The sequence below is a fragment of the Engystomops pustulosus genome, chromosome 10, assembly GCF_040894005.1.
Source record: "Engystomops pustulosus chromosome 10, aEngPut4.maternal, whole genome shotgun sequence".
NCBI lineage: Eukaryota > Metazoa > Chordata > Amphibia > Anura > Leptodactylidae > Engystomops > Engystomops pustulosus.
In genome coordinates, this window is record NC_092420.1 from 6,350,994 (window position 1) to 6,364,447 (window position 13,454).

At 47.1% G+C, this 13,454-nt stretch overlaps 1 protein-coding gene across 1 annotated transcript; it reads left to right on the forward strand.

The window, feature by feature from the left end:
* Positions 1 to 317: 317 nt before the first annotated feature.
* Positions 318 to 5,972, forward strand: THUMPD3 (THUMP domain 3 tRNA guanosine methyltransferase). Its single transcript, XM_072128076.1, has 10 exons — positions 318 to 467; positions 691 to 931; positions 1,116 to 1,193; positions 1,997 to 2,443; positions 2,515 to 2,645; positions 3,210 to 3,279; positions 3,349 to 3,464; positions 4,251 to 4,358; positions 4,435 to 4,558; positions 4,878 to 5,972. Exons 2-10 carry the CDS (start codon positions 707 to 709, stop codon positions 5,055 to 5,057), a joined length of 1,479 nt encoding a protein of 492 aa, XP_071984177.1. The 5' UTR covers positions 318 to 467; positions 691 to 706; the 3' UTR covers positions 5,058 to 5,972.
* The last annotated feature ends 7,482 nt before the right edge of the window (positions 5,973 to 13,454 follow it).

Sequence of the window (13,454 nt, forward strand, 5' to 3'; positions counted from 1 at the left end):
TACACAGCTCAGTATCACACAGGATAAGATTAGATACACAGCTCAGTATCACACAGAATAGGATTAAATACACAGCTCAGCAGACAGTATCACACAGGATAGGATTAGATACACAGCTCAGTATCACACAGGATAAGATTAGATACACAGCTCAGTATCACACAGGATAGGATTAGATACACAGCTCAGTATCACACAGGCACAGCAGGGTTAGGGCTCGGCAGGTTCCTGGCTGCAGTTTCTCTCTTCTCCTCTTGCGGCGCCCCCTGGTGTCTCTGTGATATAACTACACGGATTAGTGACCGGGAAGCAGCGCCACCTAGTGCTCACCCGTCTCCCGCATCGCTTCTATCTGTGTCCCGCAGCCCTGGCAGCGGATCGCCGAGTCATCGATGTGTCATGGCGGCTCCCTGTGGCGCACGCTGAGGAGTGTGCGGTATCGCCCCGGGTCTAGTTCAGTGTGTGATGTGCGTGTAATGGGGGGATTACAGGACACCCCGGGATCTGGGGGGCTGCTGTATGATGGGGGGTGATGAGGCAGTTTATGTCGTTACTTATAATTACATTCTCCAATCACAGTGGAGCTTTCGCTTCTTATTCTTCTCGGTGGACATAAGAGCTGCGCTGTGATTGGCAGCTTCTGACAGGTTCGGCCTGTGGTGTATAATCCTGTGTTTTCTATCTCACCAGAGTCTGCGCTGCCGCCATGTCTGAGGAGGATCTGGTGGTGGACGTCCTGGCGGAGGTGACGCTAGAGGACCCCAGCCCCGTGGCCCCTGAGAGCTCCCTGGTGACTGTTGGGGCCACTGTGCCCACTGGGTTTGAGTTCACGGCGGCCGCAGAGGTGGAGGAGAAGCTGCGGCGTCCGTGTAAGATCAGCAAAGACCGAGGGAAGATCTACTTCCAGATCAGCCCGGACTCACTGGCTCAGGTGCGGCCCCCGGACTGTGCACAGGGGCCCAGAGCTGGGGATAGTGCAGGACCCCCTGCCATCAGATACGTGACCCCCGGGGATCAGGGGTCATTTCATGTCAGACGGGAGGGGAGTATCATACACCACGTTACAGTGTCACAGTCTGAACAGCGCTCTAACAGGACACTCTGCTCTCCTCCAGGTTCATCGCCTCAGGTCGGTGGACAATCTTTTCGTTGTGGTACAAGAATTCACGGATTTCCCCTTCAAGGAAGTCAAGGTGAGTTCATGACACGCAGGAGGTCGCTGCTAGAAAATTCTGAACATGTCTTCAAGGGGAAGTCCATTACTGAGGCTCCTCCCCTTAAACTGTGTCTATGGATCTGTGGGAGGAGGAACAGCAGCAACTGAAAGGAAATCTCCCATCACGATCCATCCTGATAAACCAGGGACATTACCCATAGATCCCGGGACTGTGGTATCTTCTTATATCTGTTATCTATGGCCTCCTTCCTTCTAAAATCAACTAGTACAATTATGCTAATTAGTCCCTCTAAACTGTAACTTCCTAGACTGTTACACCACTCCCCCACCCCGTACTCCTGCACAGTGTAACAGTCTGTGAAGCTACAGCCTAGAGGGGCTCTGGTAACACCCCCAGAGCCCTTATGGCTCATTAGCATAATTTTAAAAGTTGATTTTATCAGGAAGGAGGCCATGGATAACAAATATTAGAAGATACCGCAGTCCCAGTGTCTGGATCTATGAGTAATGTCCCTGGTTTGTCAGGATGGAATCTGATGGAAGATTTCCTTTAAGGGGTTTGGCCTCAGATTTGATATTATCTTCTTTAAGACTCTCGTTGAGTTTTATTGTAAAGTTTGCAGAGTTCGGGGAATGTCTTGTTGCACCTTGTTGTACATTGCGCCACCATCTGTCCACAGGCTGTGTCTGGTATTGCAGCTCACATTGACTTCTATACAATTCACTAGCTGTGACAGAGGTGGCGCTGTTCTGTCCGGACCGCAGTCATGTTCTTGTACTCATAGACGCCCCCTTTAATATCCCGCCGTGTCTCTGCAGGAAGCGGCACTTCTGGATTTCCAGGAATTGGCTGCCAAAATTTCCTGGGACAAAGCTCTGCAGACGTGGGAGCTGAACAACAACCTGAAGAAGAAGAAGAAGAGGAAGAAGACGAGCGGCTGCGGGAAAGAGAAGAAGCAGGGGGAGGCAGCGGGTGCAGAGGACGCAGCAGCAGAGGAGCCACCGGCGCCCCCTGCAGGTCAGACCCTGGACAATCAGGTGGGGGGCAGCTTGGGGTCCGCTCCTGCTCCGAGTGACACAACAAGCAGTGACCCCGAGGGTAACGACGCCACCGATGATGTCAGCAAGGTCCTAAAGTTCCGGGTCACCTGCAACCGGGCCGGAGACAAACACAGCTTCACCTCCAATGAGGCAGCCCGGGACTTCGGGGGAGCAGTGCAGGAGCACTTCCAGTGGAAGGCGGACATGACCAACTTTGATGTGGAGGTAAGTGACCGATGTGCGGGGCCTTTATCTAGGTAAATCCACAGGTCTCTACACCTCCCGCTCTCCCCCAGGTCCTCCTCAACATCAGCTACAACGAAATGCTGGTGGGGATCGCCCTGACCGAGGAGAGTCTCCACCGCAGGAACATCACTCACTTCGGGCCGACTACACTCCGCTCCACTCTGGCTTACGGGATGCTCAGGTGATCTGCCACACTCACTGTAACATAATGGTGTTAAAGATGGCTGCCCTCACACAGCTGTGCTCTGAGCTCTCTGCATTGAGCTGCTTCTGAGTCCCGCCCCTCTACCCTGAGTAAAAGCTGTAGCAGCCTTTTGGTGGAATACCACAGTATTCACTCAGAGCAGAGAGGCTGTGGAGGAGCTCAGTAAACAGAGCACAGCAGTGTGAGGACACGCCCCCAGAGCACTTGGCGAAGATACAATCCTGGAATACAAAACCATATATCACAGTCCTGCTGCTACTATCAACATACACAAAGCTCTGATTACATAGCTCTGCCGGGACAGTGCCTAACACTGGCTGCAGAGTGCACAGAGCACAGCAGTGTGAGGACATGCCTCCAGTGTACAGGTTCAATACTGGAATCAATCCATATATCACAGTCGTGCTGCTACTAACACCATACACAAAGGTCTGATCACACATGGACTATACATAGCACTGGCAGCAGTCTGTATGGTCACTCCTGCTGATGGTTTCTTGCATTAGATTCGGGCTGAACACCTTTTCCTTTTCCCTTCAGACTTTGTGACCTGGAACCATCAGATGTGGTCATTGATCCAATGTGCGGCACCGGGGCGATCCCTATAGAGGTATATTGGAAATGGAGGGGATTGTGACATAGGGGAGGGGCTTGGAGTGATCCATCTGTTTTCCCGCAGGGTGTCAGCGAGTGGCCCGGTTGTTTCTTCATCGCTGGGGACAACAACATGAACGCAGTGAACAGAACCTCCAGCAACATCCTCTCCCTACTGAGGAAGCAGCAGAGCGCAGACAGGTAACTGTGTGATTCTGCCTCCGGGAAAGCTGGGTGGTGATCAGTATGGCTGCCATTAACCCCTTGCACATGCCCCTCGCAGAAAGGACGTTTATAAACATCATGAAGGAGGCCAAAATCTCCTGAACCCTGGCACCTAGAAACACAATGCTGTCATATTACATACCAGAACCTCCCCTTTGATATGATTTAAGGATTGTGTATGGAAGCGTCACAGAACCAGAGAGATCCACTCCAAGATGAAGCAAAAAATAAGATTTCCTTCCGGGTCTGTGAAGCTTCAATACACAATCCTTATATCATATCAAAGGGGAGGTTCTCGTATGTAATATGACAACATTGTGTTTCTAGGTGCCGGGGTTCAGGAGATACTACCTGTCAGCTGAAGGCAGAATGTACATGCACCCTCTGCATCTGAGGGAGGGGTGGGATGACGCTGTACATATTTGTTACATCTTTTGGTAAAAGCTCATTCAGTTTTACTACTGATTATTTTTTCACATTTTTAGTCATTTGTCAGATAATGTTATAAAAATGTTAAAACTAAAACTAGTCCTATAAAGCGAAGTACAAATAGTTTGGTGTTATCTCTGGACAAGCTTTATAGTCGGTGACCCGCGGTCTCTAAGGGATTAATGTTCCCTCAATGGCCGTCGCTGTACGGTGCAGGTGCTCAGGACTGGAGGAGAGCCGGGTGACCACCAGGAGCAGAGGAGGAATGTTCTGTGTGACTATAAGAAGGACTCTCTGATTGGTTGTGTCCCCTCTTGTTTTATGTCTGTGCAGCGCCCCCCAGGGGCTCCCGATAGACACCACCCACTGGGACATCTCCCACCTGCCCCTGAGGAGCGGGAGCGTGGACGTTATAATCACGGACATGCCATTCGGGAAGAGGTGAGAGGTCGCTGCACCCTCAGGGGGGGCGGAGCCTCTGTTCAGCCGTCACATCACATGTTTGTCATCCACACAGAATCGGATCAAAGAAGAAGAACTGGGACCTGTACCCGGCCTGTCTCCGAGAGATGAGCCGCGTGTGCCGGGCCGGAACCGGACGAGCCGTACTCCTCACTCATGACAGGAAGTGCTTCATCAAGGTGCAAATCCTCTCCCGATCCCTCTGTCACAGTACATGGCCTAGTCTTCCAGCGGCCTCCCCCTCCCTCTGTCTATTCCCCTCCGCCTAAGCCTTCCCCCTCCCTCTGTCTCTTCCCCGCCGGCCTCGGCCTCCCCCTCCCTCTGTCTCTTCCCCGCCGGCCTCGGCCTCCCCCTCCCTCTGTCTATTCCCCTCCGCCTAAGCCTTCCCCCTCCCTCTGTCTCTTCCCCGTCGCCTCGGCCTCCCCCCCCCGTTGGTGGATGACTCCCCTAGATCAGGGACATGTACTGGTTCTATCTTTCCTGCTTTGTCTCTTCCAGGCTTTGGCTAAGGCCGGGCACCTGTGGAGGAAGATGCACACGGTTTGGGTGAATATTGGGGGTCTGCACGCCGGCGTTTACCTCCTGAAGAGGACCACCCTGGACTTCTCTGACTCCTCCAGCGAGAGACTGGAAGAGAACCAGCCCCTGAGTCCCATCTCGCCTGCCAAAGAGGAGTAATGGGGGAGGGACACCCGGGCTCCTCTGCGCTGCTTCTGATTCTACTGTTTCACCTTTTAGGTCATTTACAAATCTTAGGTTTTTAATGTTGGTTTTTGTAACACTGGATCAGCGCTGCTCCGTCCGGTTCTGTGGTTTGTGAGTCCGGAGGTTGTTCAATGGTTTTGTTTTTCTAAATGATTTGTAGGTTTTTGTGCCATATCTATAAACGGCAGAGGCTGAGCCTTAAAGGGGCGCTCCAGCTTTACTAATCGGTAGAGTCTGTAACTGGGAGCAACACAGGAAGGAGCCAGGATCCAACTCTAGGAAGTACAGCCCCCAGTCCTTACAAATGCATCAATAACCTTGGAGATAAAGGGAACCTGTCAGCACCTGGAGAAATGTGCGTCTTGTTAGTAGCAGCAGGGCTGTTATATATGGATATTACCTTCTCCGATTGCATTGGGTCGTGTCCTCACACTGCTGTGCTCTGTGCAGATGCATTTGATTTGACCAAAAGCTTTTTAGCAGGCATGTGGTTGAAAAGTGGATCAGCACAGAGCACAGCAGTGTGAGGACACACCCGCCAGGGCACTTTTGAGAAGCTACAGCCGTGCAATAAAAATCCATATTTCACAGTCCGCTGCTACTAAAAGAATATAATACTACAGATTATATATATATATAACATAGTTGTGTAGTCACATTGACAAGTGCCCACTGTATCTAAGCTGCCGTAGAGCTGTACTGCTGTATCTAAGTGTGATCACATCTATGCAGGGACAATACATAACACTGGCTGTGTGGTCGCACCTGCTGATGGTTTCCCTATTAGAATCCTGTAGCAGTGACATCAGAGGTGTCGGTGATGATGTAATAAGGATCAGAGGTTTTCATAGTTTGTTACCTGGAATAAAGTTTTTTGTTAAATCCTTAGACTGAGCAGGAAACGCGTCGTCCCCTCGTGTCACGTTATTTCCTTGTCACATTTACTCAGTGTTTGACTTGTTTCAGTCTTTACTCCGGGTATATATATCAGGACACTTGTTCTCAGCTTGTAACAGAAGTCATCCAAAAATATTATATAACACAGACATTACACAAGAGAAGAAATCATATAGAAACCGGAAGATCAAACACTGAGTCACTACATCTAAATATACATACAGTAATAATGTGCATCCCAAAACCAGCAGAATAGTGAGTGCAGCTCTGGGGTATAATACAGGATGTAACTCAGGATCAGTACAGGATAAGTAATGTCATGTATGTACACAGTGACTGCACCAGCAGCAGAATAGTGAGTGCAGCTCTGGGGTATAATACAGGATGTAACTCAGGATCAGTACAGGATAAGTAATGTCATGTATGTACACAGTGACTGCACCAGCAGCAGAATAGTGAGTGCAGCTCTGGGGTATAATACAGGATGTAACTCAGGATCAGTACAGGATAAGTAATGTCATGTATGTACACAGTGACTGCACCAGCAGCAGAATAGTGAGTGCAGCTCTGGGGTATAATACAGGATGTAACTCAGGATCAGTACAGGATAAGTAATGTCATGTATGTACACAGTGACTGCACCAGCAGCAGAATAGTGAGTGCAGCTCTGGGGTATAATACAGGATGTAACTCAGGATCAGTACAGGATAAGTAATGTCATGTATGTACACAGTGACTGCACCAGCAGCAGAATAGTGAGTGCAGCTCTGGGGTATAATACAGGATGTAACTCAGGATCAGTACAGGATAAGTAATGTCATGTATGTACAGTGACTGCACCAGCAGCAGAATAGTGAGTGCAGCTCTGGGGTATAATACAGGATGTAACTCAGGATCAGTACAGGATAAGTAATGTCATGTATGTACACAGTGACTGCACCAGCAGCAGAATAGTGAGTGCAGCTCTGGAGTATAATACAGGATGTAACTCAGGATCAGTACAGGATAAGTAATGTCATGTATGTACGCAGTGACTGCACCAGCAGCAGAATAGTGAGTGCAGCTCTGGGGTATAATACAGGATGTAACTCAGGATCAGTACAGGATAAGTAATGTCATGTATGTACAGTGACTGCACCAGCAGCAGAATAGTGAGTGCAGCTCTGGGGTATAATACAGGATGTAACTCAGGATCAGTACAGGATAAGTAATGTCATGTATGTACACAGTGACTGCACCAGCAGCAGAATAGTGAGTGCAGCTCTGGAGTATAATACAGGATGTAACTCAGGATCAGTACAGGATAAGTAATGTCATGTATGTACATAGTGACTGCACCAGCAGCAGAATAGTGAGTGCAGCTCTGGGGTATAATACAGGATGTAACTCAGGATCAGTACAGGATAAGTAATGTCATGTATGTACACAGTGACTGCACCAGCAGAAGAATAGTGAGTGCAGCTCTGGAGTATAATACAGGATGTAACTCAGGATCAGTACAGGATAAGTAATGTCATGTATGTACACAGTGACTGCACCAGCAGCAGAATAGTGAGTGCAGCTCTGGAGTATAATACAGGATGTAACTCAGGATCAGTACAGGATAAGTAATGTCATGTATGTACACAGTGACTGCACCAGCAGCAGAATAGTGAGTGCAGCTCTGGGGTATAATACAGGATATAACTCAGGATCAGTACAGGATAAGTAATGTCATGTATGTACACAGTGACTGCACCAGCAGCAGAATAGTGAGTGCAGCTCTGGGGTATAATACAGGATCTAACTCAGGATCAGTACAGGATAAGTAATGTCATGTATATACACAGTGACTGCACCAGCAGCAGAATAGTGAGTGCAGCTCTGGGGTATATTACAGGATGTAACTCAGGATCAGTACAGGATAAGTAATGTCATGTATGTACACAGTGACTGCTCCAGCAGCAGAATAGTGAGTGCAGCTCTGGAGTATAATACAGGATGTAACTCGGGATCAGTACAGGATAAGTAATGTCATGTATGTACACAGTGACTGCACCAGCAGCAGAATAGTGAGTGCAGCTCTGGGGTATAATACAGGATGTAACTCAGGATCAGTACAGGATAAGTAATGTCATGTATGTACACAGTGACTGCACCAGCAGCAGAATAGTGAGTGCAGCTCTGGAGTATAATACAGGATGTAACTCAGGATCAGTACAGGATAAGTAATGTCATGTATGTACACAGTGACTGCACCAGCAGCAGAATAGTGAGTGCAGCTCTGGGATATAATACAGGATGTGACTCAGGATCAGTACAGGATAAGTAATGTCATGTATGTACACAGTGACTGCACCAGCAGCAGAATAGTGAGTGCAGCTCTGGGGTATAATACAGGATGTAACTCAGGATCAGTACAGGATAAGTAATGTCATGTATGTACACAGTGACTGCACCAGCAGCAGAATAGTGAGTGCACCTCTGGGGTATAATACAGGATGTAACTCAGGATCAGTACAGGATAAGTAATGTCATGTATGTACACAGTGACTGCACCAGCAGCAGAATAGTGAGTGCAGCTCTGGAGTATAATACAGGATGTAACTCAGGATCAGTACAGGATAAGTAATGTCATGTATGTGCACAGTGACTGCACCAGCAGCAGAATAGTGAGTGCAGCTCTGGGGTATAATACAGGATGTAACTCAGGATCAGTACAGGATAAGTAATGTCATGTATGTACACAGTGACTGCACCAGCAGCAGAATAGTGAGTGCAGCTCTGGAGTATAATACAGGATGTAACTCAGGGTCAGTACAGGATAAGTAATGTCATGTATGTACACAGTGACTGCACCAGCAGCAGAATAGTGAGTGCAGCTCTGGAGTATAATACAGGATGTAACTCAGGATCAGTACAGGATAAGTAATGTCATGTATGTACACAGTGACTGCACCAGCAGCAGAATAGTGAGTGCAGCTCTGGAGTATAATACAGGATGTAACTCAGGATCAGTACAGGATAAGTAATGTCATGTATGTACACAGTGACTGCACCAGCAGCAGAATAGTGAGTGCAGCTCTGGGGTATAATACAGGATGTAACTCAGGATCAGTACAGGATAAGTAATGTCATGTATGTACACAGTGACTGCACCAGCAGCAGAATAGTGAGTGCAGCTCTGGGGTATAATACAGGATGTAACTCAGGATCAGTACAGGATAAGTAATGTCATGTATGTACACAGTGACTGCACCAGCAGCAGAATAGTGAGTGCAGCTCTGGGGTATAATACAGGATGTAACTCAGGATCAGTGAAGGATAAGTAATGTCATGTATGTACACAGTGACTGCACCAGCAGCAGAATAGTAAGTGCAGCTCTGGGGTATAATACAGGATGTAACTCAGGATCAGTACAGGATAAGTAATGTCATGTATGTACACAGTGACTGCACCAGCAGCAGAATAGTGAGTGCAGCTCTGGGGTATAATACAGGATGTAACTCAGGATCAGTACAGGATAAGTAATGTCATGTATGTACACAGTGACTGCACCAGCAGCAGAATAGTGAGTGCAGCTCTGGAGTATAATACAGGATGTTATTCTGGACTTGCCCCTTTCTGTTGGTATTTTCCTGTGATGTCACAGCTGATACAGTCAGTGTTCTCTTCAGTGTGGGGCGGAGGTTTTGTGTTGTTCCCGTGTGTTGGATATTCCTGCACCTTCAGGTTGCGTCGTTTCTGTTTTGTCTGTTGCGGCTCCTGACAGATTTTTATGAAATTAAAGTGAGTGACGTCTTATGGGAACCTGCAGGAAAGTTACAACTGAGTATAAAAGTTGGTGGGGAGTTTGGGAGGCCATGGACCCCTAGAAGGCTCCGGACCCAGACTATTGCCCAAACCACCTATATATCTCTCGAGGGATAATACCTAACAATGGCTACTGAAAGTCCAGAGCACAGCAGTGTGAGGACACTCCCCAGTGCACATACAATCCTGGTATATAAATCCATATATCACAGTCCTGCTGCTACTAACAACATTCTGAGGACCCGCACTCAGTGCAGGGGAAGAAGCTAAAATCTTCAATTATAAATCCCTATATCACAGTCCTGCTGCTACTCCAGGGACAATACCTTTCACTGACTGCAGAGGGTACAGAGCACAGCAGTGTGAGGACACACCCCCAGTGCACATGGAGAAGCTACAATCCTGGAATATAAATCCATATATCACAGTCCTGGTGCCAGCACTGGGCATACCTGGGTAAGTGCTGGGGGGGAGGGGGGTGCACATAAGATTGTACATAATGAATCCATAGGGACTGCATGGGGTTGAGTATAAAATAACCATCAGGGGGCTGTTTAAGATGATAAACTAGGGAATAAATTAAGGAACTAGAGATTCTTTACTTTCTGAAGTTGTCACCATGTGAGTACATTGCAAAGGGGCCCCATGAGGTTGTGTCGCCCAGGGGCCTACTAAAACCTGGAGCCGACCCTGCCTGCTGCTACTAACTACATACATTAGGCTGCAGTCTGTATGGTCTCACCTGCTGACAGGTTCCCTTTAAGCTCATAATATCCACCTAAGAGCCCACATGTCACCTCGCACACTGTGGGGGTGTAGCTGCACTTCCATTCTTTGCTGCTCTACTGATTTCGTTACATGAAAGTGTTCCCTGTTGTTTCTACATTCTAGCTATGAACCAGGCGGCTCTGGATGGGCAGTGTTCTCATTTCGGTGTGAATGAGCCGATGCTTCGGTACAGAACCTGATAGAACGGCTTCATCATCCAAGAACCCGATCATTAGAGGCTGCGGGTCGGTCGCGCTCGGGTTTCCATGTTCCTCCTCTGTAATTAATGTCAAATCTCTAATTTTGTGAGAAGATGATGAGGATTTTCCTGCAGAAAATAATATGAAAATAATCGGGGGCAGTAATTATAACTTACATGAGAATCTGTGCGGATCAGTACCGTCCTGACTATGACATCACGGCTGTGGTACTACAAGTCCCAGGCTACAGCAGACCTCATATATAGAGGGCGCGGCATGTCATCTGTGACACTTGATTTCAGCATTCTGACCCCTTAGATGCCATGGATGATGGTGACCACAGCACCAGGGGGTTATAATCTGCCTGATTCAGTGCCCCTCCCCCTCCATGACACCTTGGGGGGTGGGGGGGCAGTTGTCATGATTTTAGGCGAGTCTCAGGTTATTGCTGTAACGTAGGGAAGTCCTGATGTAATCCATGATGCAGACTGAGACGTCGGTGAAATTCTCAGGAGCCGCAGAGATCAGGAAACTCCCTTCAGGGAATGACAGGGCCCGGACTTCTAAGAAAGGGCGAGGTGTAAGGTCACGTTCACACATGAGGACATCACTTTACTGCACAGCAGACACTGGAGCAGCAGGGGGTGCCGAAAGAGTTCTGCTCTGAAGCCATCAGAATTGTGAGCGCAGCTCCGGAGACTACTACAGGGTGTAACCTCTATCTCATCTTACATGGTGCTAGATAATCACTAATCAAAGTTAATGAGGGGGAACTACACAAAGGTAGCAAGCTGGGCACATGAAAAACTAGATACAAATATGCAAAAGGAAACATGTGCTATTCCAAAATATAAGAAATCTTTATTCAATATAGACAAAACATAGAAATGACACACCAAACCAAAAGACCAATAAAAACATTTAAAAAAGGAATAAATCCTCTATACAAAAACCTAAGGGAGGTTAGGACCCATGATACGGTCCATGAAAGGACAAACCCTCCCTACCCAGCCCCAAAACCCTCAGCCCGTCCAATAGCAACTATATACCAAGTAGTATACGATCAAACCAAATATCTATGATGAGAGAGTGTAGTCAATGTGATCAGCATAATTACCAGGCATGGAGGGAAAGGGGCTGGGAGAGCCCCACGCGTATCGCCACTCGCAGTGGCTTCCTCAGGGGTAATTGGTGTGTGGGAGTCGCTGGGTATAAATACCTGAACAGGTGGACGATACCAGGTGTGGAGCGCCAAGTTACCATTATGGCGCGTGATGTCATATCCGGTCCGGTGCGCATGTGTGCGTGTCATATACGCTAGTCACATGACATGCGGTCATGTGACCCAAAGATGGCGATGTCCCATGCCGTGAACACATTGTGAATAACCGGCATAATGCCGAGTCACATGACGACAAGTCATGTGACCAATAGACCGGCGCACGGCAAAGTGCCTGGAGCAGCGTGTGTATGAAAAAGTAAGGTAAAGGTGATTATAATTATAGTGATGACTACCATAACATCTGAGGTAGGAAATACATATATAAAGTGCATCAGTGCAAATGTAAACAATAGTGAAAAAGAAAAGAAAAACCATTTACAAAAATATTAACAAGAATATTAAATCAAACCCACTTCCCTGCATAGATGTATATATTAAAACCAAAAATACCTATATGCCATAGAAAAAACATATTATTACAATATATACCTATAAATGTGAAAAAATAATTGATCGAATGGACACGCTTACAGACACACACACATACATGGGCCCATGTACACACACATACACTCATACAAAGCCGACCACACAGATGAATAGCTATATACAGGTATCCATATCCCTATGTCATTATACAATTGCACAATTTTTTATATATACAGGCAGATCCTCAATGGAGACTGGGAGAAACCCCTAGAGGGCCATGGAGAGGAACCCGGATGACTTGAATAGATGCTACAGCATGGATGACCTGACATGCGGAAACAGGAGGAAGAGAGGAATCCTGTAGAGAAGTGAAGGAAGCGATGGTCCACCAGGTAAAAGGAGGATGAGAATCATACTGGACCTTATAATTATATAATATATGATCCTGGAATAAAAAGCAGTAAGTAAGTAGATGCGTTTTGCTAATTAAAGGTCAAAATAGACGTGAAATAGTGACATACCAATGAAATAGATACCAAAACAAAATGATAGTGAAAGGTGAATAGGGTGGGGAGCAAGAGTGTATGTGTGAACAATTGTGAATGTGTTAAACATGAGTGAAAAAGAAGCATAGAAGATAAAGAGAGAAGGGATGAGAGAATAAGAGAAGGAGAAGAAAAAGAAAGAGAAAAAGAAGAAGAAAAGAGTGAAGTGAAGGGGACTAGGAATGTGTAAAGTGTGACCAGATATGTGAAAAACAGTGAGGTTAAGGAGTCACAGTAAATTAAAACAAAATATGTGAGAGTGACCCATGGAGTGAAACGTGAGTCAAAGTGTAGGTGAAGAAGTGAGGGAGTGAGAATGTGATGAAGGAAAATATTTATATATAGATCACTAATCATCAGCAGAGCAGACACTGGAGCAGCAGGGGATGCCGGGAGAGTTCTGCTCTGAAGCCAGCAGAAGTGTGAGTGCAGCTCCGGAGACTACTACACTGTGTAACCTCTATCTCATCTTACATGGTGCTAGATAATCACAGCTCATCAGCAGCAGAGCAGACA

What these genes read in the sequence shown, in the direction of transcription:
- THUMPD3 (XM_072128076.1), top strand. Translation starts at nt 707, where the DNA reads ATGTCTGAGGAGGATCTGGTGGTGGACGTCCTGGCGGAGGTGACGCTA. An exon ending in GCCCGGACTCACTGGCTCAG is followed by an intron (nt 932 to 1,115) that starts GTGCGGCCCCCG and finishes GCTCTCCTCCAG; the next exon opens with GTTCATCGCCTCAGGTCGGT. An exon ending in GACATGCCATTCGGGAAGAG is followed by an intron (nt 4,359 to 4,434) that starts GTGAGAGGTCGC and finishes TCATCCACACAG; the next exon opens with AATCGGATCAAAGAAGAAGA.